Below are 27,400 nucleotides of genomic sequence, written 5' to 3' on the forward strand. Positions count from 1 at the left end.
CCCGCCGCGCTGCTCTTCTCCGTGCTGCCGCACGCCAGGCTGACCAGCGCCATGTGGTCACAGTAGCAGTGCTGGATGGTGTTGGAGCTGCAGAACTGCAGAGAACCTGCCAGGCCGACCAGCGAGGCCATGATGGAGACGCTGCGCACCAGCGTGAAGAGCAGCAGCTTCGCCAGCATGGAGGAGTCGAAGATTTCAGTGTAGCGCAGCGGCTGGCAGATGGCCACGTAGCGGTCCAGCGCCATCGCCAGCAGCAACGTGGACTCCACCGAGGACAGGAAGTGAGTGAAGAACATCTGTGTCAGGCAGCCGGCCAATGAGATCTGATTCCAGTCGAAGAGGAGGCCGAGCAGCGTGTTGGGGAGGATGGCCGTCACCACCAGGACGTCCACCACGCACAGCGTGCAGATCAGCACGTACATGGGGCTGTGCAGGCTCTGCACGCTGCAGATGACATACACCAGCACGGAGTTTCCCAGCAGCACCGACAGGTAGGACAAAGACAGCGGCAGCGCCAGCAGGTGGCGATGTTTCTGCAGCGCGGGGAAGCCTGCGAACACGAAGCTGCTGTGGGAGAAGTTCCTGCTGATCGCCGCCTCCAACATGGCGCCTGTTCCACCGGAGCTGACGGAGAGCGAAGAGACGGCGAGGTGACACATGAGCTACATGTTCCTTCAGACAACACACAGACACACATACATGCAAACACAGACACACACACTGACCACTGTGCACACAGACACACAACAACAGACACACACAAACACACAGACACACGGTGAGGTGATGACACATGAGCTACATGTTCATTCATTAACACAACAACAGACACACAACACACAGACACACACACTGACCGCTGTGCACACAGACACACACAACAACAGACACACAACACACAGACACACACAAACACACAGACACACACAAACACACACACGCACACACACCGCTGTGCACACAGACACACACAAACACACACTGACCGCTGTGCACACAGACACACACAACAACAGACACACAACACACAGACACACAAACACACAGACACACACAAACACACAGACACACACACACCGCTGTGCACACACACACACAACAACAGACACACAACACACAGACACACACAAACACACACTGACCACTGTGCACACAGACACACACAACAGACACACAACACACAGACACACACAACACACAGACACACAAACACACAAACACACACAAACACACACACGCAAACACACACAGACACACACACACCGCTGTGCACACAGACACACACAACAACAGACACACAACACACAGACACACACAGACACACACACACACACACCGCTGTGCACACAGACACACACAACAGACACACAACACACAGACACACAGACACACACAGACACACAACACACAGACACACACGCAAACACAAACAGACACACACACTGACTGCTGTGCACACAGACACACACAGACACACAAACACACAGACACAAACACACTGCGAGGCGATGACACATGAGCTACATGTTCATTCAGTAACACAACAGCAGACACACAACACACAGACACACAACACACGCAAACACAAACAGACACACACTGACTGCTGTGCACACAGACACACACAGACACACAACACACAGACGCAACACACGTAAACACAAACAGACACACACACTGACTGCTGTGCACACAGACACACAACACACAGACACAACACAAACACACAGACACACACAAACACACAGACACACACAAACACACACACGCACACACACCGCTGTGCACACAGACACACACAAACACACACTGACCGCTGTGCACACAGACACACACAACAGACACACAACACACAGACACACAGACACACAACACACAGACACACAAACAGACACACACTGACTGCTGTGCACACAGACACACACAGACACACAGACAGACACAAACACACTGCGAGGCGATGACACATGAGCTACATGTTCATTCAGTAACACAACAGCAGACACACAACACACAGACACACAACACACACACACGCAAACACAAACAGACACACACTGACTGCTGTGCACACAGACACACACAGACACGCAAACACAAACAGACACACACACTGACTGCTGTGCACACAGACACACACAGACACAAACACACAGACAGACACAAACACACTGCGAGGCGATAACACATGAGCTACATTTTCATTCAGTAACACAACAGACACACAACACACAGACACACACGCAAACACAAACAGACACACACTGACTGCTGTGCACACAGACACACATGACGAGGCAATGAAACATGAACTACATGTTCATTCAGTAACACAACAGACACACAGACAGACACACAACAACAGACACACAACACACACTGACTGCTGCGCACACAGACACACACAGATGCTTGGCTGCATCATCAGAAAAACAAACTTCTGTTCAGATCAAGTGTCGACCTGGAGGAAGAAGCAGACTCTCTGCACACTGTGCAGCCTCCTGCTGTGTAGAGGCAGGTGTCAGCACTGTGTGTGTGTCTGTGTGTGTCTGTGTGTGTGTCTGTGTGTGTCTCCCACAGTTAACCTACAGAGCTTCACAGCAGCACGTTAAGTGATTTAAATAAGAAGTGTAAAAACCACACAGATGGAATCAGCCGCTCTTACAGACGCTGAACTCTGATGCGTCTGATTCAGTATTCAGTATGAAGAAAGTCTTACCTGCACTGTGTCCATCAGGGGACACTGTGTCCTCCTCCGCTGGTCTTATAGACCCGGTCTGAATGTCCCACAGAAGCACAGCAGCTCTGTGATTGGCTCCTTCCGGTCTGTGCCAATTTAAGAAGGCCCAGCCAAGCACGCCTCCAGAGTGTAGATAAAAACACAGCGGTTCCTCCCGACTGTCCCCGGGGACCAGAGCGTCCTGCTGGACGGACCTGCTGTAATATTGAAACAGTAACTCTGGTCCCTCGTAGCTTGACTGTGTGAAATCTAATTATGTGGAGTCTCTGCTGCACCTTTGTTGTCGTCTCTAAGTGGCCCGGCGGGCCCGGCGGCAGACTTCAGTGTCCTCTGAGAAGGACGGGGTTAATCATGGCCTCTGTGTAATTAGTGCTGCTCTGTAATGAGATTTATGTGACGTGGTGATGGGCTGCACTCACACACTCACAGAGCGCACACATTTTCCATCTTATTAACAGAGACGTCACAGCAGCTTCCTGTCTTTCTGTCCTCACTGCTCTGTCCTCAGTCCTCTTTCTGGACGCTCGGTCCTTCCTGTCTGCTGACCGGAGACTCAGACTGACCCACACACAGACACACAGTGTGAGTCCTTTCGGCTGGGGGCAGCCATGCTGGGCTCTGATCACTGCTTCCAGTCCACTGTGTGGGACGTCTTTTCAGAGGACCATGGGGAGGACATAGAATCTGTGTCATAGACGGTCTCACTGTGTGCAACAGACTATATAAACTCCTGCATTAGGAACTCCGTACCTACCAGAAAGGTACGCAGTTGTCCAACAGCCAAGGAGCTGAGGACTGTGCAAAAAGAACTGAGGCGGAGGATCAGAGAGGGTCATGTCCAGTCCAGTCATGTCTCCCCAGCACCACTGTGGACTTCACGCTCTACACTGCAGACTTCTGTCACCTCTCACCCAGCTGTCATCTACAGAGGTTCTCTGATGACTCTGTGGTGGTCGGCCTCATCACAGACGAGGATGACAGGGAGTACAGAGGACTCATCCAGGACTTTGCAGACTGTTGCCATGGAAACCGTGTCCAGATCAACGTGGGTAAAACCAAGAAGCTGGTGGTGGATTTCCATAGGCACAGCTTCTCCTGCCCCACACCAGTGAACATCCAGGGACTGGACATTGAGATAGTGGACTCTTACAAGTACCTGGGTGTACATATAAGGAGACTCAGGTCCTTTGGAGTACAGGGACCACTCCTGAGGACGTTTTATGACTCTGTGGTGGCATCTGCCATCTTCTATGGAGTGGTCTGCTGGAGCAGCAGGACCTCGGCAGCAGACAGGAGGAGACTGAACAGATGGATTAAGAAGGCCAGCTCTGTGCTGGGGAGCCCACTTGATCCTGTGGAGGAGGTGGGGGATCGGAGGATGCTGGCAAAGCCATCCTCCCTGATGGAGAACACCACCCACCCCATGCACAGCACGGAGCAGCTCCTTTAGTGACAGGCTGCTCCATCCCTGCTGTGTGAAGGAGCAGGTCCTTCCTACCTGCTGCAGTCAGACCGTACGACCAGGCCTGCTCGCAGTAGACTGTGTGTATATCGCTACTCTCAGTTAAAGCTATACTACCTCTTTTTCCAGCAGGTGGCGCTCTGACCGTCTGCTACCAAACGTGGCGGTTGGACTGAAGCCACTTCTTGTTTCAGAGTGACACAAACTTCAGACTTCATCAGCTGATGTTTGTTAAAAACAGACACATTCTTATTTCATCAGCGAACATCCATGAACAGCTGTCACAGCTGTCTGTCCTGTGTGTTTCCGTGCAAAGCATCATGGGACGGCGGTGTACACTCTGCTATAGGACAAATAAATGAATGAAAAATAAAATGATGGGAGCTGTTTATTATCAAAGGGGGACAGCTGGACTTACATGCTGAGAATATGACATGCTTCCAGACTTCATCAGCTGATCCTGGAAGGCCTGCAGGGACAGGGGGCGCCTCGGGGACGTCCACAGTCTCAGAGGCTTCATGTCAGCAGCACGCTGCTCTGTAGCTCAGGCAGGACCATCTGCCTGTCTGCAGCGCCACTCTGTGGGTGGAGCAGAATCTGCAGTGTGTGTTCATTTAATATATACATACACATGTGTATATATATACATATATATATATGTATATATATACGTATATATATGTATATATATATATATATACATACATATATATATATATATATATATATGTATACACATATATGTGTATATATATATATGTATACACACATATATATATATGTATATATATATATATATACATATATATATATGTATATATATATATACATACATATATATGTATGACTGATGTGCATAAACAAAATGACATTTGTCATTCTGTGAATTTATCATGAACATATTAATGTGCATACATACAGATATTACAGATATTTATAAAGACATGACATGATGCATAAACCTAATAAAAACATCTGTTCCATCCAGTCTGATGTGAACACACATGATCAGTGAGCAGAGCTGCTGAATAACAATCATCTCTGAATGAAGCTTCATGATTTTCCTTTCATCACTTGATTTGATTATTTTCCTTTTTTGAACTGAACTTTGTTTTATTGAACCCGGGCAGTGAGGCAGTGTGCTGCTCTGTGTGATGTCCTGCTGGGACACTTTGGGTCCTGCTGTTCATGTGGATGTTACTTTGACATGTAGCAGCTAGCTTAGCATTGCTGCAGACCATGTCCACCCTTTGATGGACACAGTGTTCCCTCACAGCGGAGAGGACTTAGAGGACCTGCTGCTGTGTCCTGGTACTGATCAGAGTGCTGAGGTGGAGTAAACAGAAAACATCAGTTCCTTCATGATGGTCTGAATTAGAGTTTGTGAGAGGACAAAAATAAATGTCTCAAGGACGATCGGCAGCCCGTCAGTGTCTTCAGGATGTGCTGGCGGATCTCGGTGGTTCTGATGCCATAGATGATGGGGTTGAAGCAGCTGGGGAAGAACAGGTACATGGTGCTGAAGAAGACCCGGAGGGCTGCAGGGAGGCCGTTTCTGATGCGGTAGGACAGGAAAGCTGTGAGCACGATGGTCAGACTGACAAACATCACCACGATGTGGGTGACACAGGTGTTGAGAGCTCTGCTGCCTGATTTCCCTGAACGCAGCACTGAGCTGAATATGATGATGTACGAAGTTGTGATGAAGAAGAAGTCCAGCACAGGGGTTAGGAAAACGGAGATCAATCCCACCAGGCTGTTCACAGCAGTGCTGCCACAGGCCAGCTCCACCAGCGCCATGTGCTCACAGAAACAGTGATGAATCACGTTCTGACTGCAGAACCACAGCCGTCCTGCCAGAACCACCACGACTGACACCAGCAGCATGTTTCTAACAACAAGGGGGACCACAAACTTCAGGAACCTCGGCAGAGCCATGCGTTCATGGTAGTAGAGGGGCGTGCAGATGGCAAAGTATCGGTCCAGGGCCATCCACAGCAGCAGAGTGGACTGGAAGGCTCCCAGCAGGTGGACAAAAAACATCTGAAGCAGGCAGCCAATCAGAGTAATCCCATTCCAGTCAAACAGGAAGCTCAGCAGCATGTGGGGCACGAAGAAGAGCGGGAGGCTCAGGTCAACACACGCCATGCCAGCGATCAGGACGCACATGGGAGAGTGGAGGCTCCTCTGAGAAACCACCACATACAGCAGCAGGGAGTTAGCCGACAAAGACACCACCAACATGATGGAGAACGGGACGAAGAGGACGGGCCTCAGAGCTCCGAGCTCACTGAATCCATCCAGGACAAAGAGTCTGTGTGAAGAAGAGACGTTCTCCATCCTCCTACTGTCAGCCTGAAACACACACAGACACACACACAGGGCCTCATTCAAGTCTACAATCAGTCAGCTGAGCCGCCATCTTGCCTACATCCTCATGCTGGGAGCAACCTTCAGTGTAACGCAGGGACACATCAACATGAGGTCAGGGATCAAACCACCAATGTACTGTGGTTGAAACTACAGACCGATCCCCAACCTCACCTTTATTCCTAAGATACTTGAAAGAGTGGTTGAGTCAGTTAAATGATCACCTGCACAGGACCAGTCTGTCTGAAGTGTTCCAGTGCTCCTCCTCGCCTACAAGGGTTAATCACGGTGTTCCCACAGGGTTCTGTGCTCAGACCGATCCTGTTCACCCTCCCTCTAGGAAACATCATCCAGAAGCACGGCATAAACTTTAATTGTTATGCTGATGATACCAGCTGTATGATAAATCATGGACTAGACTACAGGCATGTCTAAAGGACATAAAGGACATGTCTGAAGAACTTTTTACTGTTAGACTCTGATAAACTGAGAACATAGTTTTTGGACCCAAGATAGATTATCTGATTATCTGATTGTCCCTCTGGATGGAATTACTTTGGCCTCCAGTCCGACTGTGAGGAACCTCGGAGTCGTCTTTGATCAAGTGGTTTATCCCTCATATGAAACAGGTCTCAGACCGCCTTGTTTCACCACCGTAGTATCACTAAGATCAGGAGCATCCTCTCAGAGTGATGCTGAAAAACTCCTCCAGGCCTTTGTTGCTTCTAGACTGGACTCCTGCAGCTCACCATGTCAGGATGTCCACATCACTGCATGAACAGCTGCAGCTGGTCCAGAAGCAGCAGCTAGAGTCCGACAGGAAGCAGCCAAAGGATCTCTGCTGTTCTAGTGTCTCTTCACTGGATCCCAGTGGGCTCAAGAATACACTTCATGATCCTTCTACAAGGCTCTTCATGGACTAGCTCCATGATCTCTGCAGGACCTGATAGAACCGTATGTTCCTGATAGAACAGTCAGACTCAGAGTTCCTAGGATTCATCACAGTAGAATGGAGGACGAGCCTTTAGCTGTCAGGCAGCTCTACTACAGAAGCAGCTTCAGTTCATGAGGCAGACACCGCCTCCACCTTTAAGACCAGACTACACCCTCTCTGTTCAGTAAGGTGTAGTTAGCCTCAAACACAGTGTGTAGGGCTGATACAGTCACAGTCAGGTCCTGACATCCAGCCACAGGTACAACAGGCCTCTTAGTCTTTAACTTCATCATAGCTAAGCTGCTGTAGGCCGACGCTGCCGGGGGACACAACATGATCCACTGAGCAGTCCTCCACCTCCCCAACACCATCTCTACTCCCCCACCTCCTCTCCTTCCCCCTCCTCTCCTTCTTCCCTAATCTTTGATGTTTGTTCCTCTCTCTCCTTCATCCTCTCTGTCCTGTCTCCCTCTTCTTCTCCTCTCTCTCTCTCCTTCATCCTCTCTGTCCTGTCTCCCTCTTCTCCTGTCTCTCCTTCATCCTCTCTGTCCTTTCTCCCTCTTCTTCTCCTCTCTCCTTCATCCTCTCTGTCCTGTCTCCCTCTTCTTCTCCTCTCTCCTTCATCCTCTCTGTCCTGTCTCCCTCTTCTCCTCTCTCTCTCTCCTTCATCCTCTCTGTCCTGTCTCCCTCTTCTTCTCCTCTCTCTCTCCTTCATCCTTTCTGTCCTGTCTCCCTCTTCTTCTCCTCTTTCTCCTTCATCCTCTGTCCTGTCTCCCTCTTCTTCTCCTCTCTCCTTCATCCTCTCTGTCCTGTCTCCCTCTTCTTCTCCTCTTTCTCCTTCATCCTCTGTCCTGTCTCCCTCTTCTTCTCCTCCTCCTCTACTGTCAGCAGGAAGGTTCTCCTTATGAGTCGGGTCCTGTTCAGGGTTTCTTCCTGTTAAAGGGACTTTTTCCTGACCCTGTTGATCTTAAGGGGGTTCAGGCTCTGGGTCTCTGTGAAGCACCCTGAGATAATTCTGACTGTAAATGTGCTGTATGAATAGAATAGAATAGAATAGAATAGAATAGAATAGAATAGAATAGAATAGAACCTGTGAACATTTTATCTGAACATTTGTGAAGCCTCATGACAAAAGTGACAGAACTAAGTTCAGACCAGATAAAAAGGATCATTAAAGTCTACAAAGCAGCAGAAGATCTACAAGTTCATCAAAGAGCTTCAAGTCTAAAGATCTTCTGTAAGACGTTTAACCAAACAGAACCAGACGGTCAGAGACAGGAAGAGAAACATGTGGACGGTTCTGGAGAAAAAACTAGTGAAGGATTTACCCAGGTCCGGAGCTAAAGCAGAGCCAGGAGCAGAGTCCAGGAGAAGAAGGGGAATGTTACTGACTGACCTGCACAAAGTCCTGACTTCCATCTGACCCAAGGTCTGTGGAGTGGACTAAAGACCAGGGTCCATGCAGGAGACCATAGCAGAGACTCACCAAAGAAGACCGGGCTAAGACTCCTCAGGAGACTCGGATATGTTGAAGAGGATACACAAACATGAGGGGGTCGCCATGGGGGCCTGCTTTTTTGAAATTTAGATGAAACATAAAATGTTTGAAATGTAAGAAACCTCAAAGCCTGTCAAAGAACAATCCCACAACCTCAGACTCAGGAGAAACAAAGCTTCAGACCGGCTGTGACTGTCCTAGTTTTCAGGTCCCACTCTGACCTCTCACTGTCTCAAAGAGCGAGCAGAGCTCGCATCCTCACCACGCACAAACACACTGTGAATCCAACAGGTATGTTTCCAGGGGACCCCAAAGGCTGACGGACCTGCTTTTTAACAAAGTAAAAGTGGTTAGCTGGTCGCACGTCTCAGCAGCAGCTGTGTTGTGTTGTATTTGCAGTGTGTGTGATGTTGTTCACGAGCTGCTGTGTGTGTGTCCTGCAGGGCGCTGAGCTCTCTCCACACAGCAGTGTTGATGAACCCACAGCCATAAAGACGTCTCTGCATTAAAACTGTCAGTGAGGAAACACAAAGACACACAAACACCACACAGCTGTGCAGAGACACACACCTGACACGCAGCAGAAGCAGCTCCTCTCCTCCTGCAGCCTTCAGCTGAGGGGAGCCCGACCTCACACAGGTCTGAGCGCCACTCTGAGTGCCGCAGCCTAAAAGCCGGGCTGATGTCAGCTCTCCCCTGTCCTCAGTCCCTGCAGACCCCCCTGTCCTCTGTGAGGACAGCAGCCTCAGTCTGGCAACACCCAGAGCAGCTGCTTCCTGTGGGGCCTGCAGCAGCCGGAGGAGCCGGATGCAGAACTGTCCTCTGGTTAACATGATATCACAATGTATGACCACACCCAACTACACCCAACAACCATCACTTCTATGACTACACCCAATGTCCCATGACTACAACCATGACTATACTCAATGACCATCTCTACACCCAACTACACCCAACAACCATCACTTCTATGACTACACCCAACGAACATGACTAACGTCATGACTACACCCAACAACCATCACTTCTATGACTACACCTAACGACCATGACTACACCCAACGACCATCACTTCTCGACTACTACACTTCTATGACTACACCCAACGACCATGACTACAACCACGACTACACCCAATGACCATGACTACACTTAACGACCATCACTACACCCAACGACCATCACTTCTCGACTACACCCAATGAACATGACTACACCCAACGACCATGACTACAACCACGACTACACCCAATGACCATGACTACACTTAACGACCATCACTACACCCAATGACCATCACTTCTCGACTACACCCAATGAACATGACTACACCCAACGACCATGATTACACCCAATGACCATCACTACTTCCAAAAACCATCACTTCTATGACTACACCCAACGACCATGACTACACCCAACGACCATCACTTCTCGACTACTACACTTCTATGACTACACCCAACGACCATGACTACACCCAACGACCATCACTTCTCGACTACTAAACTTCTATGACTACACCCAACGACCACGACTACAACCACGACTACACCCAATGACCATGACTACACTTAACGACCATCACTACACCCAACGACCATCACTTCTCGACTACACCCAATGAACATGACTACACCCAACGACCATCACTACTTCCAAAAACCATCACTTCTATGACTACACCCAAACGAACACGATTAACGACCATGACTACACAACGACCATGATTACACCTAACGAACATGACTACACATAACGACCATGACTACACTCAACGACTATGACTACACCCAACAAACATGACTAACGACCCTGACTACACCTAATGACCATGACTACAACCATGCCTACACCAACGACCATGACCACACCCAACGACCATCACTTCTATGACTACACCCAACAAATATTACTAAGATCAGGAGCATCCTCTCTCAGAGTGATGCTGAAAAGCTCATCCATGCTTTTGTCACTTCAAGACTGGACTACTGCAACTCTTTATTGTCAGGATGTCCACATTACTCCATCAACAGTCTGCAGCTGATCCAGAATGCAGCAGCTAGAGTTCTGATAGGAAGCAGCCAAAGGATCATATCTCTCCTGTTCTAGCGTCTCTTCACTGGCTCCCAGTGGACTCAAGAATACACTTCAAGATCCTTCTTCTAACCTACAAGGCTCTTCATGGACTAGCTCCATGATCTCTGCAGGACCTGATAGAACCGTATGTTCCTGATAGAACAGTCAGACCTCAGAGTGCAGGTTTACTTGTAGTTCCTAGGATTCATAGAAGTAGAATGGGAGGACGAGCTTTCAGTTATCAGGCACCGCTATTATGGAACCAGTTACCAATCTGGGTCCGCGAGGCAGACACTGCCTCCACCTTTAAGACTAGACTTAAAACTTTTCTGTTTAGTAAGGCGTACAGTTAGCCTTAGACCTAGTGTGTAGCACAGCTATGCTGCTCTAGGCCTACGCTGTCGGGGGGCACAAACATGATCCACTGAGCAGTTTCCCTCTCACCCTCTAACCTCTCCTTTTCTCTCCTTAGTCTGGCTCACACTGGTCTCAAGACCTGGATGATGACCTGCAGTCCGGCCCGTGAAGTCTCTCTTGCCCTACGTTGTCCGGGGGCACAAACATGATCCTCTGAGCAGTTTCACCCTCACCCTATGACCTCTCCTCTACTCTCCTTAGTCTGACTCATACTGGTAATATCGTCTCATAATCTGTGTTCACTGTCTTCCTCGTAGTTTTGTGCCTCGCTCTCTCTCTCTCTTTGCAAGACCTGCATACTGACCTGCAGTCCGGCCCCTGATCTCTCCTGTGCTCATCGACTTCATCAGCCCCTGCTGCTCATCTTTGCTTTGATTACTACCAAATTACTATTCCTACTTATGGACTAACGATATATATAGATATCCATTATAATATAATCACTGTTTCATCTTGCTGCATGTTTGCTCTGTACTGTATCATGTTTGTATCATGTTTACTCCTCTCTCTCTCTCTCTCTCTCTCTCTCTCTCTCTCCCTCATCCTCTCTCTCTCTCTCTTTCTCCTTCATCCTCTCTCTCTCCTCTCTCTCTCTCTCTCCCTCATCCTCTCTGACTAGCAGCAGGACTGGTTCTCCCTTAAGTTGACGGGTCCTGCTCAAGGTTTCTTCCTCTTAAAGGGAGTGTTTCCTTGTCACAGTGCTCTTAGGGGGGTTCTGGGTCTCACGCTCTGAGTTTCTGTGAAGCGCTTTGAGACAATTTCTGATTGTAAAATGCGCTGTATAAATAAAACTGAATTGAATTGAACATGAATAAACCCAACGACCATGACTACACCCAACGACCATGACTACACCCAACGCCCATGGCTACACCCAACGCCCATCACTTCTATGACTACACCCAACGAACATGATTAACGACCATGACTACACCCAATGCCCATGACTACACCCAACGCCCATGGCTACACCCAACAACCATCACTTCTATGACTACACCCAACGAACACGATTAACGACCATGACTACACCCAATGACCATGATTACACCTAGACTCAGACCATCACTTCACCTAACGACCATCACTACACCCAGAGATCATGACTACACCCAATGACCACGACTACACCCATGACTACACCCAACAACTACGATTACACTGCAGTTGCAGTTTTTCTTTTATCTTTTTATGTGTATTTTTCTTTTATACTGCTTGATAGAATAGAAGAATAAGCTTTTATTGTCATTGTAACAGGCTGCATGTACAACGAACTGTAACAATAGTAGAACTAATCTGCAGCTGATTTGTCTGAATAACTGAGTTATTCTGTGCACACACACGTCTGACTGCTCTCTGACTGCAGGCATGATGGAGCTGTGTGTGTGGAGGAGCAGGACTGTTTGCTGACTGCAGCAGCTGAAGACACTGATGTCACAGCTCAGGACAAGTCTCATTCATAGGAAGAGATGTATTTATACTTTAGTGTTAAAAATGTTGTGCACATGTTATTTGTGTGGGAATTAGGTCCATCGGCCCGACAGTGTCTTCAGTATGTGCTGGCGGATCTCGGTGGTTCTGATGCCATAGATGATGGGGTTGAAGCAGCTGGGGAAGAACAGGTACATTATGCTGAAGAAGACCCGGAGGGCTGCAGGGAGGCCGTTTCTGATGCGGTACGACAGGAAAGCAACCAGTATGATGACGAGGCTTACCGTCATCACCACGATGTGGGTCACGCAGGTGTGAAGTGCCTTCATGCCCGAAGTCCCTGAACACAGCACAGAGCTGAATATGATGATGTAGGAGGCTGTGATGAGAAAGAAGTCCAGCACAGGGATCAGAAAGATGGTCAGCAGCCCCACCAGGCTGTTCACAGCAGTGCTGCCACAGGCCAGCTCCACCAGCGCCATGTGCTCACAGAAACAGTGATGAATCACGTTCTGACTGCAGAACCACAGCCGTCCTGCCAGAACCACCACCAATGTGATCAGCAGCACGTTTCTAACAACAAGGGGGACCACAAACTTCAGGAACCTCGGCAGCGCCATGCGTTCATGGTAGTAGAGGGGCGTGCAGATGGCAAAGTATCGGTCCAGGGCCATCCACAGCAGCAGAGTGGACTGGAAGGTTCCCAGCAGGTGGACAAAAAACATCTGAAGCAGGCAGCCAATCAGAGTAATCCCCTTCCAGTCAAACAGGAAGCTCAGCAGCATGTGGGGCACGAAGAAGAGCGGGAGGCTCAGGTCAACACACGCCATGCCGGCGATCAGGACGCACATGGGAGAGTGGAGGCTCCTCTGAGAAACCACCACATACAGCAGCAGGGAGTTAGCCGACAAAGACACCACCAACATGATGGAGAACGGGACGAAGAGGACGGGCCTCAGAGCTCCGAGCTCACTGAATCCATCCAGGACAAAGAGTCTGTGTGAAGAAGAGACGTTCTCCATCCTCCTACTGTCAGCCTGAAACACACACAGACACACACACAGGGTTAACATTTGTTCACAGAGGTCTGATCTGTGAACCCAAACAGTAACAAACACTTTGAATCAAATGATCTGGGAGCAGTGCATTGTGGGTTGAGTTTCATGTCTTTGTGGTGTCTTGATATGTGACTGCATCAAGTAACATCCAGTAAACATGCAGGTTAAATCAGAGTGTTTGAAAAAGTGAAAACATTAAAACAATAAGCTGCGTCTTGTGTTACAGCACAGAGCGGAAACATCATGTGTCTGTGCTGCAGGTCCACGACAACAGACACAAAATGCTGTGGGGAACACACATGGCTGCTCACGTCACAGAACCAGACACACACCTGGTTCAGACTCAGGTCTGATCCAAGGGTTAGTGTCTGCACAGAGCTGAAACCCTCAGTGAGTCTCTCTAACAGACACATGAAGTGTGAATAAAGAGCAGCAGAAGAGTTCATGGTCCTCCTCTGTTAACAGTCTGAACAGCTTCAACACGTTTTATGACATTTTCACTGAAACAGACATTATAAACACCTGAGTCTGTGGTGTGAGACACAGCAAGGATACAAACATCTCTGAACTGTAACACACACACACTGTACTCACACACACCAGCATCAGTTTGAACTGTGTCAGACTGAACTGCAGCTCCTGTACAGTCACAGTCCAGGACGTCTCTGACCTTCAGTCAGACAATAAGCTGCAAGCAGCACGGGTCAGAGGGTCCGAGTGTGATCAAACCTCTGACACACACACAGCTGCTGCTGGCTGCAGACGCTCTGTAATCACACACACACAGCACAGACTGAGCCTCCAACATGGACTCCGTGTGTGTTTGTGGTTCATCACTGACTCGTGTGCAGTGCGATCTCTCCTCCACCCGGCACTTTAATATCCTCCATCGGTCGCTGTGATTGGCTGAGGTCTGACCCTCCGTCACAGAGTTGCTGTCATGGACCAGGACATACTGACATCACTCACATCATGCTCAGGTGACCTACGAGCAATGATAAGCCCTCCTCAGTCACTGTGGGGGTTTTCCATCAGACCGCCCCCCCTCAGAGCAGAAGGCAGCAGCCTCTCCTGCACCTGCTCACCACCAGGTGGCGATTAGCTCCCAGCTTCATGTGCAGGTCAATGAACAGATCTGATGCACATTTCATGCCCTCCTGTCAGAGGCCTCAGCTGATCTCCAGTCTGCTCTGGGTCATGTGCTCATGTTACAGTGATGGATTGTGTCACTTCCTGTTGCTATCTGTTGGAGGCAGAACGCCACCTCCTGACAAATGAAGTGTTTAACCACAGTGTCCACCAGGGGCTGTTTGTTTCTGCTGTGAAGATGGAGGTCTGAGGATGGACTCACTGCTGGAGCCTGCCTCTAGAGGCTGCGGGAGGAACTGCAGTTTTTAACACTTCTGGACTTCATTTGTCGGTACTTGACCAGCTGAGCCGTAGCTAGCTGTCGTCCGGCAGCGCCATGCATGTCAGGGAGGCTGATGATGATGATAACTTTATTTACACTGTTTAAAAACAAGATTTCAATTCCTTTACAGAAACACAGACAAGCAAACGCAACAAAAACACGTGGAGTCATTTAGCTGAAGGACTCATGTCTGACAGGTGAGCATTTAAACATACGGCTGCATCATCAGCATAGCAGAGAAACATTAGCAGCCTGAAACACACCGGTTCATCATCACGACTCTAACACGTTATTATTTACCTGGTGCTGTGTAATGTGTGATGTTTGTTGTCCCTCTCTCTCCTTCATCCTGTCTACCTTCTTCTTCTCCTTTACCCTGCAGACCACCATCAGCACTGCCCCCTGAGCTCTGTCCCGTTCAAGGTTTCTTCCGGTCTGACACTGTCTGTTCTTAAAGTGCTTGCTCAGAGACGTCTGAGCTTTAAAGCTGCACATTGCTCAGGAATCAGACACTTTGTGGGCAAAGCGGCAGCCCATCAGTGTCTTCAGGATGTGCTGCCGGATTTTGGTGGTTCTGACGCCATAGATAATAGGGTTGAAGCAGCTCGGGAACAGTGGGTACATGGTGCTGAAGAAGACCCGGCTGCTGGCAGGGAGGCTGTTTCTGATCCGGTAAGACAGGAAAGAAATGAGAGCCACACTCAGGGTGACCATGATGACCACAATGTGGGTGCCACAGGTGTGAAATGCCTTCATGCCCGATGTCCCTGAACGCAGCACGGAGATGAATATGATGATGTAGGAAGCTGTGATGAGGAAGAAGTCCAGCACAAGGATCAGAAAGATGGTCAGCAGCCCCACCAGGCTGTTCACAGCAGTGCTGCCACAGGCCAGCTCCACCAGCGCCATGTGCTCACAGAAACAGTGATGAATCACGTTCTGACTGCAGAACCACAGCCGTCCTGCCAGAACCACCACGACTGACACCAGCAGCACGTTTCTAACAACAAGGGGGACCACAAACTTCAGGAACCTCGGCAGAGCCATGCGTTCATGGTAGTAGAGGGGCGTGCAGATGGCAAAGTATCGGTCCAGGGCCATCCACAGCAGCAGAGTGGACTGGAAGGTTCCCACAAAGTGAATGAAGAACATCTGAAGCAGGCAGCCAATCAGAGTAATCCCCTTCCAGTCAAACAGGAAGCTCAGCAGCATGTGGGGCACGAAGAAGAGCGGGAGGCTCAGGTCAACACACGCCATGCCGGCGATCAGGACGCACATGGGAGAGTGGAGGCTCCTCTGAGAAACCACCACATACAGCAGCAGGGAGTTAGCCGACAAAGACACCACCAACATGATGGAGAACGGGACGAAGAGGACGGGCCTCAGAGCTCCGAGCTCACTGAATCCATCCAGGACAAAGAGTCTGTGTGAAGAAGAGACGTTCTCCATCCTCCTACTGTCAGCCTGAAGGTCTTCATCCAGACATCTGAAAACAGAAAAATAACTTTCAGATGTTCCAATAAAACAGTTGATTCACAGGTCACAGGTCACACGACGAGTTCAGTCCTTTCACCAACACAGAGCGTCCATAAATAGTCTTCATGATCACTCTTTTATTGAAGCTGCTGAAAACATGAATAAAAAACTGCTGCTTAACACAACTTAATCCAAAGACTCTGACCTCTGTAGATGAAACTAAAGTCACTGTGGATGAATTCAAATGTCAGCCTCACTAAAAAAAAGAAAATGTACTGTGAACACTCGAGGCATCACACACACATTCGATCATGAGCAGGCTGTTTCATTCCTGATGCAGCTCGACCCCTCAGAGAAAACAACTAATCTGTCACAGACAAAACCACTGAACATAACATCTAAATATTATATAAGCTGTTTCTGAACAACCAGCATTCAAACTGGGGACACACGTTTTAGTGCTTTTATATGGATCATTTACAGGTTTGTTTCTGACCACTGCTCTTTGTCTCGCTCCAGTCTGAAGGACAGAGACCAGGACCCTGTCCGGAGGACCCTCACCTGTCAGAGTGATGCAGCTCCGTGACCGTCTCAGCTGCAGAGCACAGAGCAGGTCTGCAGCTGTTTGTCCTGGGCCCGTCTGTCCCTGCTGAACCTCTGAAGCAGCACTTTCATAGCCTCCGTCTGCTGACACTGCTGTTAGCTGCAGGACCAACTGAATCTGTGGACAGAAACAAGCAGTGTGATCAGGTCGGGGTCAGACACACTCTCACCGTGCATGAGACCATCAGAGGTCTGAACGGGACGTGCTCCACTAGCTGCTTTATCCTGCGCAGGGCCGCAGGGTGAGCTGTGATTGGCTGAGAGCAAAGCTAACACACCTATGCCCATTCAGAGCCACCACGTAACCCAGCATGCACTGCTTTAGTATGTGAGAAGGCCGAGCTCACACAGCCAACAGGTTCAAAGTCAGAAGCTGCCACTGTGCACCACGTGCTGCCACACTGAGGTCATTGTGTGCAGGTGGGCCAGAACCGTGAAGCTGCCCAGAGGCTCAGTCCTCCAGGTCAGTCCTCTTCACAGCAGCAGCGTCCCCTCACGCCACTGTCTCCAAATGTCTCCCACTCATGTGAAGCCCCTGAGTTCATGTCAATGTGCCATCACAATGAAACTCTATGGACCTCTCACACAGATGTGTTCATGGTTGATATATTCTTGGTGTCAGGATCATATTCATGTTTTCCCTCTGTGTCACATTCAGGCCTCCGTAGAGACGATCCAACACGTCCTCACAAACCAACTCATCCAGAATCAGCACAGAAGGAAGGGCTGACAGGGAGGACGACACCTCGTCTGACATTATCTGACACACACACATCTGTGGAAGGTCAAAGGTCACGCTGGCTTTGAGCGGTCCGAAGGGTGCCTCAGGTCAGATCACCCAGATAACACAAAACGCTGCACTGAGTGAAACACAGCGAGGCGCGTTCAAGGCCAACAGAGCCAGAGAGTTCAGCACCAGGAACAGTTCTCTGATTCTGCAGCGTCTATCAGCCAGTGACCGTGAGAGGACATGGACAGAAGACATGACAAATGGAGACATCAGGTGTTCTGTCACGTGTGCATATTCTGATCACACTGGTTCTCTGATGGACACATTGTGCTGTATCATTTCTGGCATATTCTGAGCAAATTCCTGTAATGTGTGTGTGTGTGTGTGTGTGTGTGTGTGTGGGCGGGGTCACAGTGAGTGGGCAGTGGGGGTTCTTACATCATGTTTACTGGCTGATAATGAGGCCCAGCGGACTGCCTCATTAGGGCCAGGCCCAGGAGGACTGAGTCTGCGTGGACACCTGGACACTCTGGAGGCTCAAGCTGCTCTGCTAACAGGCCAATTAGCATGCTCTGCTGTCGCCATGGTCACTGCAGCAAACAGAGCAGCTTCAGAACCCCGCTCTGGGTGTTTATCCTCCCATGAAGTGACCACAGTGACACACAAAGTTCACCTGGAGGAAAGTTGTTTGTCAGTAAAAGTCTGATGTAATCACTGCGGCGCTGCTGTCAGGTCACCAGGGTTCACGTGTTCACAGCTACATGTTGACTTTGTAAACACAGCGTGATTTAATATTTAGAAATCTGATGTATTTATGAATCAATCAACACCAGATCAATGATCAGAAATCAGCCGTTAGCCACATTAGCATTGTAGCATTACATCATTAATTCCACACCACTGGACATAACACATTAGTCATAGACTGTATATAAAGATGGACGCCATGACAGCTCCACATAATTGAGGTCCAAACATCTGGATCGCCCCCTGCTGGCAGGCTGCAGTATAGGTCAGTGTGTCAGTGGATGGGACACACACCAAACTAAAAGTTCTCCTCAAATACTGTCAGAGATGGTGTATGGCTCATTTATCATATTCATACTGTATTTAAGTTGTGATGGTTGGATAAAGAAGCAGGAAGTGACCCCAGCAGCCAATGGACCATGAGAAGCATGAGGAGTGTTTGAGCAGAACAGCAACGATGCAGCTCCACCTCTTGACCTCTAGTGTGCAGACTCTGGCTTCAAGATGGCATCTTTTTCCAACATGGCAGTGCCCATGTTTTAGTCTCACTTTAATATATTACGCATAATATAGCAAAGCTCATTTTCAGTCAGGTGACAACATTAGCATGGAAGCTAAGCTAAAATGACTAGCTATGACTTACACTGCAGGGATCTGGTAGCTAATAAACCGACTTAAAGAACAGAAATGAATTAGACGCTGTCATCGATCAGCACCATAACACTGTGACCAGACACTGTGCCTGTCCCCCTATGGACTCCTCAGACCTCTGAAGGTGAGCTGTGTTTAAGTCCACTCAGCTGTGAGGTGGGCCTCCATGGATCAGACTGCTTTGTCCAGCCCGTCCCACACATGCTGGATCCGGCTGAGGTCTGGGCAGTTAGGAGGCTTCAGCACCTGGAACTGGTTGTTGTGCCAACCATTCCTGAACCATAGCTGCTTTATGTCAGGGAGCATCATCCTGCTGAAGGAGTCCATCAGGGACCACTGTGTCCATCAAAGGGTGGACATGGTCTGCAGCAATGCTAAGCTAGCTGCTGCGTGTCAAAGTAACATCCACATGAACAGCAGGACCCAAAGTGTCCCAGCAGAACATCACACAGAGCAGCACACTGCCTCCACATCCTGGTTCCATGTGTCCCCTGGCTCAAAGACGCAGCTGGACGTCCACGCTATGTCAAAGAACCCCATCAGACCACCTTCTTCTTCTGATGTGTCAGCATGGACATTCTGACTGCTCTGTGTGTACCAGAACCAGCTGCAGCAGCTGGTCTCTTGGATCAGACCACATGGACCGGCCCTCACTCTTCCGATGGTACTGACCACTGCAGACCAGGAACACTCAGAGCTACAGATCTGACCCGGTCATCACAGTTTGGTCCTTGTCAAAGTTCAGATCCTTCTGCTGGACATCTAAGGACAAAATGTCAACTTTCTGCCTAATGTACTGACCCACAGAGGATTCATGAGAACCTGATCATCAGTGTGACGGCCCTGTCAGAGCTCAGAGTGATCCGTGAACTTTGTTGTTTGTTGTTGATGAACTTTTGGCTGTATGTTGTTGACACAGTGTGTCGGCCTCGTGACGGACCGTCGTCATGTTTGAGGCCAGCGTGTGCTGTGATTGGCTGCGGTGAACAGTACCAGCAGATAGACGTTGGTAATGAGGTCTCAGTGCTGCTGTGGGCGTCCACTCAGAACGTTTATATGAAGTGAGAGCAGACCGTCTCTGCTGAGCGTTCAGTCTGTGTCTGTCTGATCTGTTCTGTGAGGATGAACCTTGGCAGTGCTGCTGGTCCTGATACTTTGATGTTCTGGTTCTGGGTTGTTCCACCTGTGCACACTGTGAGCCTCAGTCCACAGACCACAAGGTGACCGAAGGATAATGAACTCCACACAGGGCTCATCCTTCACACTGTCTGCCTACATGGACACGGGGCCTCTAAAGTACATGTACTTCATCATAATTCTGACTCTGTATGTTTTCATAGTGAGTGCTAACGTGCTGCTGATCGTGGTGATCTGTGTGAACAGGAGCTTGCATGAGCCCATGTACATGTTCCTGTGCAGCCTGTTTGTCAATGAGCTGTACGGCAGCACAGGGATATTTCCCTCCCTGCTGCTGCAGATCCTCTCTGACATCCACACCGTCTCTGCTCCGCTCTGCTTCCTGCAGGTCTTCTGTGTTCACTCTTACGGAGCGGTGGAGTATTTAAACCTAGCCGTCATGTCTTATGATCGGTATGTTGCTATCTGTTATCCTCTGCAATATAACACACGCATGACGCCTGCAAAGATCTCCATGCTGATCGCGGTGACCTGGTTGTATCCCTGCTTTGCAATGGTGGTCTCGCTGGCTCTGACCTCCCCTCTGCAGCTGTGTGGAAACATCATCCAAAAAGTGTACTGTGACACCCACTCTGTGGTGAAGCTGGCCTGCTCAGACACCACCGTCACCAACATGTACGGACTCATGGCCACTTTCAGCACCATCCTGGGCTCTTTGGTTCTGATCCTGTTCACCTACATGAAGATCCTCCTGGTGTGTTTCTCTGGCTCTGAACAGACCCGTCAGAAGGCCGTCAGCACCTGCACGCCTCACCTGGCCTCCATCCTCAACTTCTCCTTCGGGGCCTGCTTTGAGATCCTTCAGAGCAGGTTCAACATGAGCAGCGTGCCCAACATGCTGCGCATATTTCTATCTTTGTATTTTCTGACCTGCCAGCCTCTGTTTAACCCTTTAATGTATGGCCTGAAAATGTCCAAAATAAGAGCCACATGCAAAAGTCTGCTCACAGATATGATGTGGAAATAAAGTCAGCAGGAAGCAGCTATGTTTGGTGACTGAACACATCCAGTTATTCAACCTGTGAAGAAGCAGCTTCTTACATTTATTTATATACAACATATACACAATGTGCACAAGTAAAGAGACACCGTGTGCAGTCTGTTCTTAGTTCTAAATCCTAATGCTGCAGTCTATCAGCTGAGGATCGATTGCATCGATTGATTGTCCATGATTAATCCATCAGTGTATTCTGACATTTAATGGACAAACCAGTGAAGATGTCCTGTACATGTTCCTGTTTCCAGACTCACTCAGCACTGCTGCTGCGTCAGAGCAGATCATCTTTGCACTTGTTTTGATCTGACCTCAGCGTCACCTGACCTCTGACCTCATCATCCTTCAGACTTTCCAAATGCTCCATGTGCTGCACAGGAAGCAGAAACATGGAGGCCAGCAGACAGAGGGAGGATGTCTGTCCACATACAGTCTTATGCAAAGGTTTGGGCACCGCTTAGGAAAATCACTGCATCAGTGTGTCACCTGCTGAGCTGTTTAACATGTGTTATACTTTATGGAAACAGAACCATTTCAGCAGAGACATCATTCTTATTGGCCCAACAGAAACATGTTTATGTGCATAGATTTGGGCACCCCAAAGACATCATTGCATTAATATTTAGTAGAGCTTCTATTTGCTGCAGTAACAGCCTGTAGACGCCTCCTATAGCCACAGACAGGCCCAGAAGTCTGGCAGGTGGTATTTTGGCCCATTCCTCCAAAACAGCTCCAGGTCAGTCAGGTTTATTGGCTTCTGCATAGACAGCCTGCTTCAAATAAATCCATACATTTGCAATGATGCAATGATGGTCTGAGGACTGGGATGGACATTTCAGAACATGGTACTTGTGCTTCAGCATGAATTCCTTGGTGGACTTTGGACAGTGCTTAGGATCATTGTCCTGCTGAAACATCCAACCTCGGCATAGCTTCAACTCTGAGACTGACTCTTGAACATTCTTGTCAAGAATGAATTCATGTGGCCCTAAACTTTAACAAGGTTTCCAGTACCTGTGCTGGCCACACAGCCCCAGAGCATGATGGACCCTCCACCAAATGTCACTGTAGGCAATAAGTTCCTCTCTGGAGTTCAGCGTTTCACACCATGCATGCCTCCTCTGGTTGTGATTAAACACCTCTATGTCAGTCTCATCTGACCACAGTACCTTTCCCAAAACGCTTCTTTCTTGTCCAGATGTGCTTTTGCATGCCTCATGTGACTCTTCTTGTGACGAACACTCAGGAAAGGCTTTTTGTGCATCACCCTTCCATTGAGCTGAACAACTGCACCATCAGCAGCCAGATGTTCCTGTAGTTCTCTGGAGGTGGTCTGTGACCATCCTTCACCTGTGCCTCTCCTGTATTTGTTTCAGCCATCCACATCTTTCCTTCACAGTGGCTGCTCCTGTGACCTTCCATGTCTGCACTACACTTCTGAAAGTGGAGTCAGACAGTCCAAACAGTCCAGATCATTTCTGATACACTTCTCCTAATTCATTATTATGAATTATCTTAGTTTGTAGGTCAGTGGGGAGCTGTTTAAAGGCCTCCATATTTCCACTGTCCAAGAAAGAACCTGGGACAAGCAAAGTCAGCAGTTACCTGTGTCTTTGCTGGGCTGCCTTAAGCAATTTCCCCATTGTGGGACTAATAAAGATTTCTTAATCAAAGCAGTTTTGTGCTGCAACCGGTCATCTACAAATCCCTCCAGGTCTGGAAGTGAACGTGACTATGAGGGTGCCCAAATTTATGCCCATGCCTTTTATTGTTTAAATGCACATAAAAATGTTTGTTGGGCCAATAAAAGTTATTTCACTGCTGAAATATTTCTGTTTCCATAGCATATGTTAAACAAGGGGTTAAGGGGTGCCCAAACTTTTGCATAAGATTACTTTTGGCCACATCCTGATGGAAGGTTTGCCTTGTAAAATAACTTTGATGCTATCAAAGAGAGTTTGAATGTGAACCAGACTTTGAAGCTGTGAGTCCACATGAAAGACGCACACATTCACAATGACGTGCTGGGATGAGTGTTGCACTGAAAGCCAGTGTCATGGGATGTGGGTCAGAGTTGTGTTGACACTAAGGTGAAGCTTCTTGATGAGGTCATGGTGCTGCTGTGGGCGTCTTTAAAGGTGTAAAGAGGAGCAGTGAGTCCTGACAGCAGCACACCATGTCACATGTTGTGTTAAGCTGCAGAGACAGAGGTGACTGCAGGGATGATGCTGTCTGCTTTCTGTGTGCTGAAGAACCTGTCATGTCTGAAAGTGAAGTGAAGGACGTGCAGAGCTGCAGCTCGAGGTGACCTGCGGCTCGGGGTGACCTGCAGCTCGGGGTGACCTGCAGCTCGAGGTGACCTGCAGCTCGAGGTGACCTGCAGCTCGGGGTGTGCTCGGGGTGACCTGCGGCTCGAGGTGACCTGCGGCTCGGGGTGACCTGCAGCTCGGGGTGACCTGCAGCTCGGGGTGACCTGCGGCTCGAGGTGACCTGCGGCTCGGGGTGACCTGCAGCTCGAGGTGACCTGCGGCTCGGAGTGACCTGCAGCGCTGCTGCTGTGTGTCTGCAGCCGGCACGATGAACTCCACACAGCTTTCATATTTCATAATGGCTGCGTACTTTGACACTGGAACCTTTCGGTACCTGTGCTTCCTGATCGTGCTGTTGTTGTACATTTTTATCGTGTGTGTCAACGTGCTGCTGATCGTGGTGATCTGTGTGAACAGGAGCTTGCATGAGCCCATGTACATGTTCCTGTGCAGCCTGTTTGTCAATGAGCTGTACGGCAGCACAGGCTTGTTTCCCTCCCTGCTGCTGCAGATCCTCTCTGACATCCACACCGTCTCTGCTCCTGCATGCTTCCTGCAGATCTACTGCGTGCACACATACGGAGCGGTGGAATATTTAAACCTAGCCATCATGTCTTATGACCGATATCTGGCTATTTGTCATCCGCTGCAGTATAACACACGCATGACGTCTGACAGGATCATGGGGCTGATTGCTGTGACCTGGCTCTACCCACTGCTCGCCTGTATCTTAACCATACACCTGAACTCCCACGCAGAGCTGTGTGGGAACATCATCAACAAAGTGTACTGTGACAGCCACTCTGTGGTGAAGCTGGCCTGCTTTGACATATGGCAGGCTAACGCCTACGGACTCCTGGTGTCTTTTGGCACCATCTTTGGCTCGCTGGCGTTCATCCTGTTCACCTACATGAAGATCCTGCTGGTGTGTTTCAACGGCTCCAAACAGACGAGGCAGAAAGCCGTCAGCACCTGCACGCCTCACCTGGCCTCCATCCTCAACTTCTCTGTGGGGGCGAGCTTCGAGCTGATACAGAGCAGGTTCAACATGAGCAGCGTGCCCCTCATGATGCGGATATTTCTGTCATTATACTTCCTGACCTGCCCGCCGCTCTTTAACCCCGTCATGTACGGCCTGAAAATGTCCAAGATCAGGCTGATAGGTCAGAGTCTGATGACACATGTGGCTGCTGAAAGCTAAAGATCAGACCTGTTTATTCCAGCCTGTGAAGTATTATTATGAATTATTCCTACAGCATATAATATTATATAATCCAGGGACACTGTAACGTCTCAATGTGTCCAGTCTGGAGAAGACGAGGATGTTTGTAGTCATCAGTGCCTCATATATCTGTACTGAGAGTGCTGACAGATGCTGGATGTGACGCCTGCTCTTCTGCAGCTGGAGGTAATAAAGACAGATCTCCTCTCATGTCTGTTTCTGATCTCTGGATCTTTAATGTCAAATAAACACTGTATTGATCCCAGCTCAGTCCAGCACTGCCCGACACACACACTCTGTTAACACTGTGTTTACAGGCCCACCTAACACATGTGTGAATATGTGACTGTGTGCACGACAAATATGAGAGGATGACTTCTTGTTCCAGTTCATTTAACCAGCTCATCATCATTGATCAGTAAAGCCACGATGAGCCTCAGACTGAAGCTTGAGGTCTAGTCTAAAAACATTTGCTCTTTCTTAAAGGTAAACTCAGTCTGGAACTTCTTCTTCAGGTGTGTTTGTAAAACATTTAATGTTTCCACCTTAACAGACACCTGTTAGCACGTAGCTTAGCATCAGCTGCTGCAGAAAGGGTTAAAAAATAACTGCAGCCACAGAAAACAACATGGTCCCTCACAGACACACAGTCAGACAGGGGAGGCCATTCACTCTGCTGCCTGCTGTCAGGGTGGGGCAAACATACATCTGAGGGTGGCTGTGAGCTGGGTGGTGTTTGGAGGGAGATTCATCACAGTGTGACCTCACTGAAGAGGTTTGGGCTCAGACACCCAGGTGTGCAGGGTAAAGATCTCAGAACTACAATTCTAACTAAAGCAGGACAGGAGGCGGCCTCTCCTCCTGCACAGGCTCTACCTGTGACATCATCACCAGGAGACCAGGCCAGGCCTTAGAAACCAGCCGTGTGTCATATGAAGGTCAGAGCGTTGACGACACATTCAGAGTGAGATGCAGTACATGAAACAGACCTGCAGGTCGGTAGCTGGTTAATAACTTGCTGCCAAAATGAACCACCTACAGTCTGTCACAGGTGGACTGTCAAAACATGTGTCCAACACTGTCCTCAATAACAGAGCCAAAGCTGCAGCTCACTTCTCAAACACAAATGTTCCAAGCAGCCCTCATGACATCGCAGACTTTATGTAGTAACAGATGAACACACACCACACCAGCTGAGGCTAATAAGCTGCATTAGATATGAAAGTCTTACATGTGGCTCTTATTTTGGACAGATTCAGGCCGTACATCACAGGGTTAAAGAGCGGCGGACATGTCAGGAAGTACAAGGACAGAAATATACGCAGCACGTTGGGCACGTCGCTCATGTTGAAGGAGAAGTTCGAGAAGGAGGCCAGCAGCCACAGAGGGAGGATGCCCGTCCACATACTTGTGGCCACATCCTGATGGAAGGTTTGCCTTGTAAAATAACTTTGATGCTATCAAAGAGAGTTTGAATGTGAACCAGACTTTGAAGCTGACTGAGGTGATCAGCTGTGAGTCCACATGAAAGACGCACACATTCACAATGACGTGCTGGGATGAGTGTTGCACTGAAAGCCAGTGTCATGGGATGTGGGTCAGAGTTGTGTTGACACTAAGGGGAAGCTTCTTGATGAGGTCATGGTGCTGCTGTGGGCGTCTTTAAAGGTGTAAAGGGGAGCAGTGAGTCCTGACAGCAGCACACCATGTCACATGTTGTGTTAAGCTGCAGAGACAGAGGTGACTGCAGGGATGATGCTGTCTGCTTTCTGTGTGCTGAAGAACCTGTCATGTCTGAAAGTGAAGTGAAGGACGTGCAGAGCTGCAGCTCGAGGTGACCTGCAGCTCGAGGTGACCTGCAGCTCGAGGTGACCTGCAGCTCGAGGTGACCTGGGGTGACCTGCAGCTCGGGGTGACCTGCAGCTCGAGGTGACCTGGGGTGACCTGCAGCTCGGGGTGAGCTCGAGGTGACCTGCAGCTCGGGGCGACCTGCAGCTCGGGGTGACCTGCAGCTCGGGGTGACCTGCGGCTCGAGGTGACCTGCAGCTCGAGGTGACCTGCAGCTCGG

The 27,400-nt window shown here is 49.2% G+C and overlaps 6 protein-coding genes across 6 annotated transcripts in view; 2 read left to right on the top strand and 4 right to left on the bottom strand.

Moving 5' to 3' along the window:
* LOC114445188 (olfactory receptor 52K2-like) overlaps positions 1–605 on the bottom strand; it is a 987-nt gene extending 382 nt beyond the window's left edge. The window contains exon 1 of the mRNA XM_028420147.1: positions 1–605. This exon is cut by the window's left edge and continues 382 nt beyond it. Within this exon, the coding sequence (XP_028275948.1) occupies positions 1–605 (605 nt within the window).
* A 4,971-nt stretch (positions 606–5,576) lies between these two features.
* On the bottom strand, positions 5,577–6,542 carry LOC114445189 (olfactory receptor 52K1-like). The gene has a single exon (XM_028420148.1). It carries the CDS (start codon positions 6,540–6,542, stop codon positions 5,577–5,579), a length of 966 nt encoding a protein of 321 aa, XP_028275949.1.
* A 6,484-nt stretch (positions 6,543–13,026) lies between these two features.
* LOC114445190 (olfactory receptor 52K1-like) lies at positions 13,027–13,956 on the bottom strand. Its single transcript, XM_028420149.1, has one exon. It carries the CDS (start codon positions 13,954–13,956, stop codon positions 13,027–13,029), a length of 930 nt encoding a protein of 309 aa, XP_028275950.1.
* A 1,945-nt stretch (positions 13,957–15,901) lies between these two features.
* Positions 15,902–16,852, bottom strand: LOC114445194 (olfactory receptor 52E4-like). Its single transcript, XM_028420152.1, has one exon. The coding sequence runs from the start codon at positions 16,850–16,852 to the stop codon at positions 15,902–15,904; it is 951 nt and encodes a 316-aa protein (XP_028275953.1).
* A 3,992-nt stretch (positions 16,853–20,844) lies between these two features.
* LOC114445196 (olfactory receptor 142-like) lies at positions 20,845–21,774 on the top strand. Its single transcript, XM_028420155.1, has one exon. The coding sequence runs from the start codon at positions 20,845–20,847 to the stop codon at positions 21,772–21,774; it is 930 nt and encodes a 309-aa protein (XP_028275956.1).
* A 2,604-nt stretch (positions 21,775–24,378) lies between these two features.
* Positions 24,379–25,311, top strand: LOC114445197 (olfactory receptor 142-like). The gene has a single exon (XM_028420156.1). The coding sequence runs from the start codon at positions 24,379–24,381 to the stop codon at positions 25,309–25,311; it is 933 nt and encodes a 310-aa protein (XP_028275957.1).
* The last annotated feature ends 2,089 nt before the right edge of the window (positions 25,312–27,400 follow it).

The sequence above is a fragment of the Parambassis ranga genome, chromosome 13, assembly GCF_900634625.1.
Source record: "Parambassis ranga chromosome 13, fParRan2.1, whole genome shotgun sequence".
NCBI lineage: Eukaryota > Metazoa > Chordata > Actinopteri > Ambassidae > Parambassis > Parambassis ranga.

What these genes read in the sequence shown, in the direction of transcription:
- LOC114445189 (XM_028420148.1), bottom strand. Translation starts at nt 6,542, where the DNA reads ATGGAGAACGTCTCTTCTTCACACAGACTCTTTGTCCTGGATGGATTC.
- LOC114445190 (XM_028420149.1), bottom strand. Translation starts at nt 13,956, where the DNA reads ATGGAGAACGTCTCTTCTTCACACAGACTCTTTGTCCTGGATGGATTC.
- LOC114445194 (XM_028420152.1), bottom strand. Translation starts at nt 16,852, where the DNA reads ATGGAGAACGTCTCTTCTTCACACAGACTCTTTGTCCTGGATGGATTC.
- LOC114445196 (XM_028420155.1), top strand. Translation starts at nt 20,845, where the DNA reads ATGAACTCCACACAGGGCTCATCCTTCACACTGTCTGCCTACATGGAC.
- LOC114445197 (XM_028420156.1), top strand. Translation starts at nt 24,379, where the DNA reads ATGAACTCCACACAGCTTTCATATTTCATAATGGCTGCGTACTTTGAC.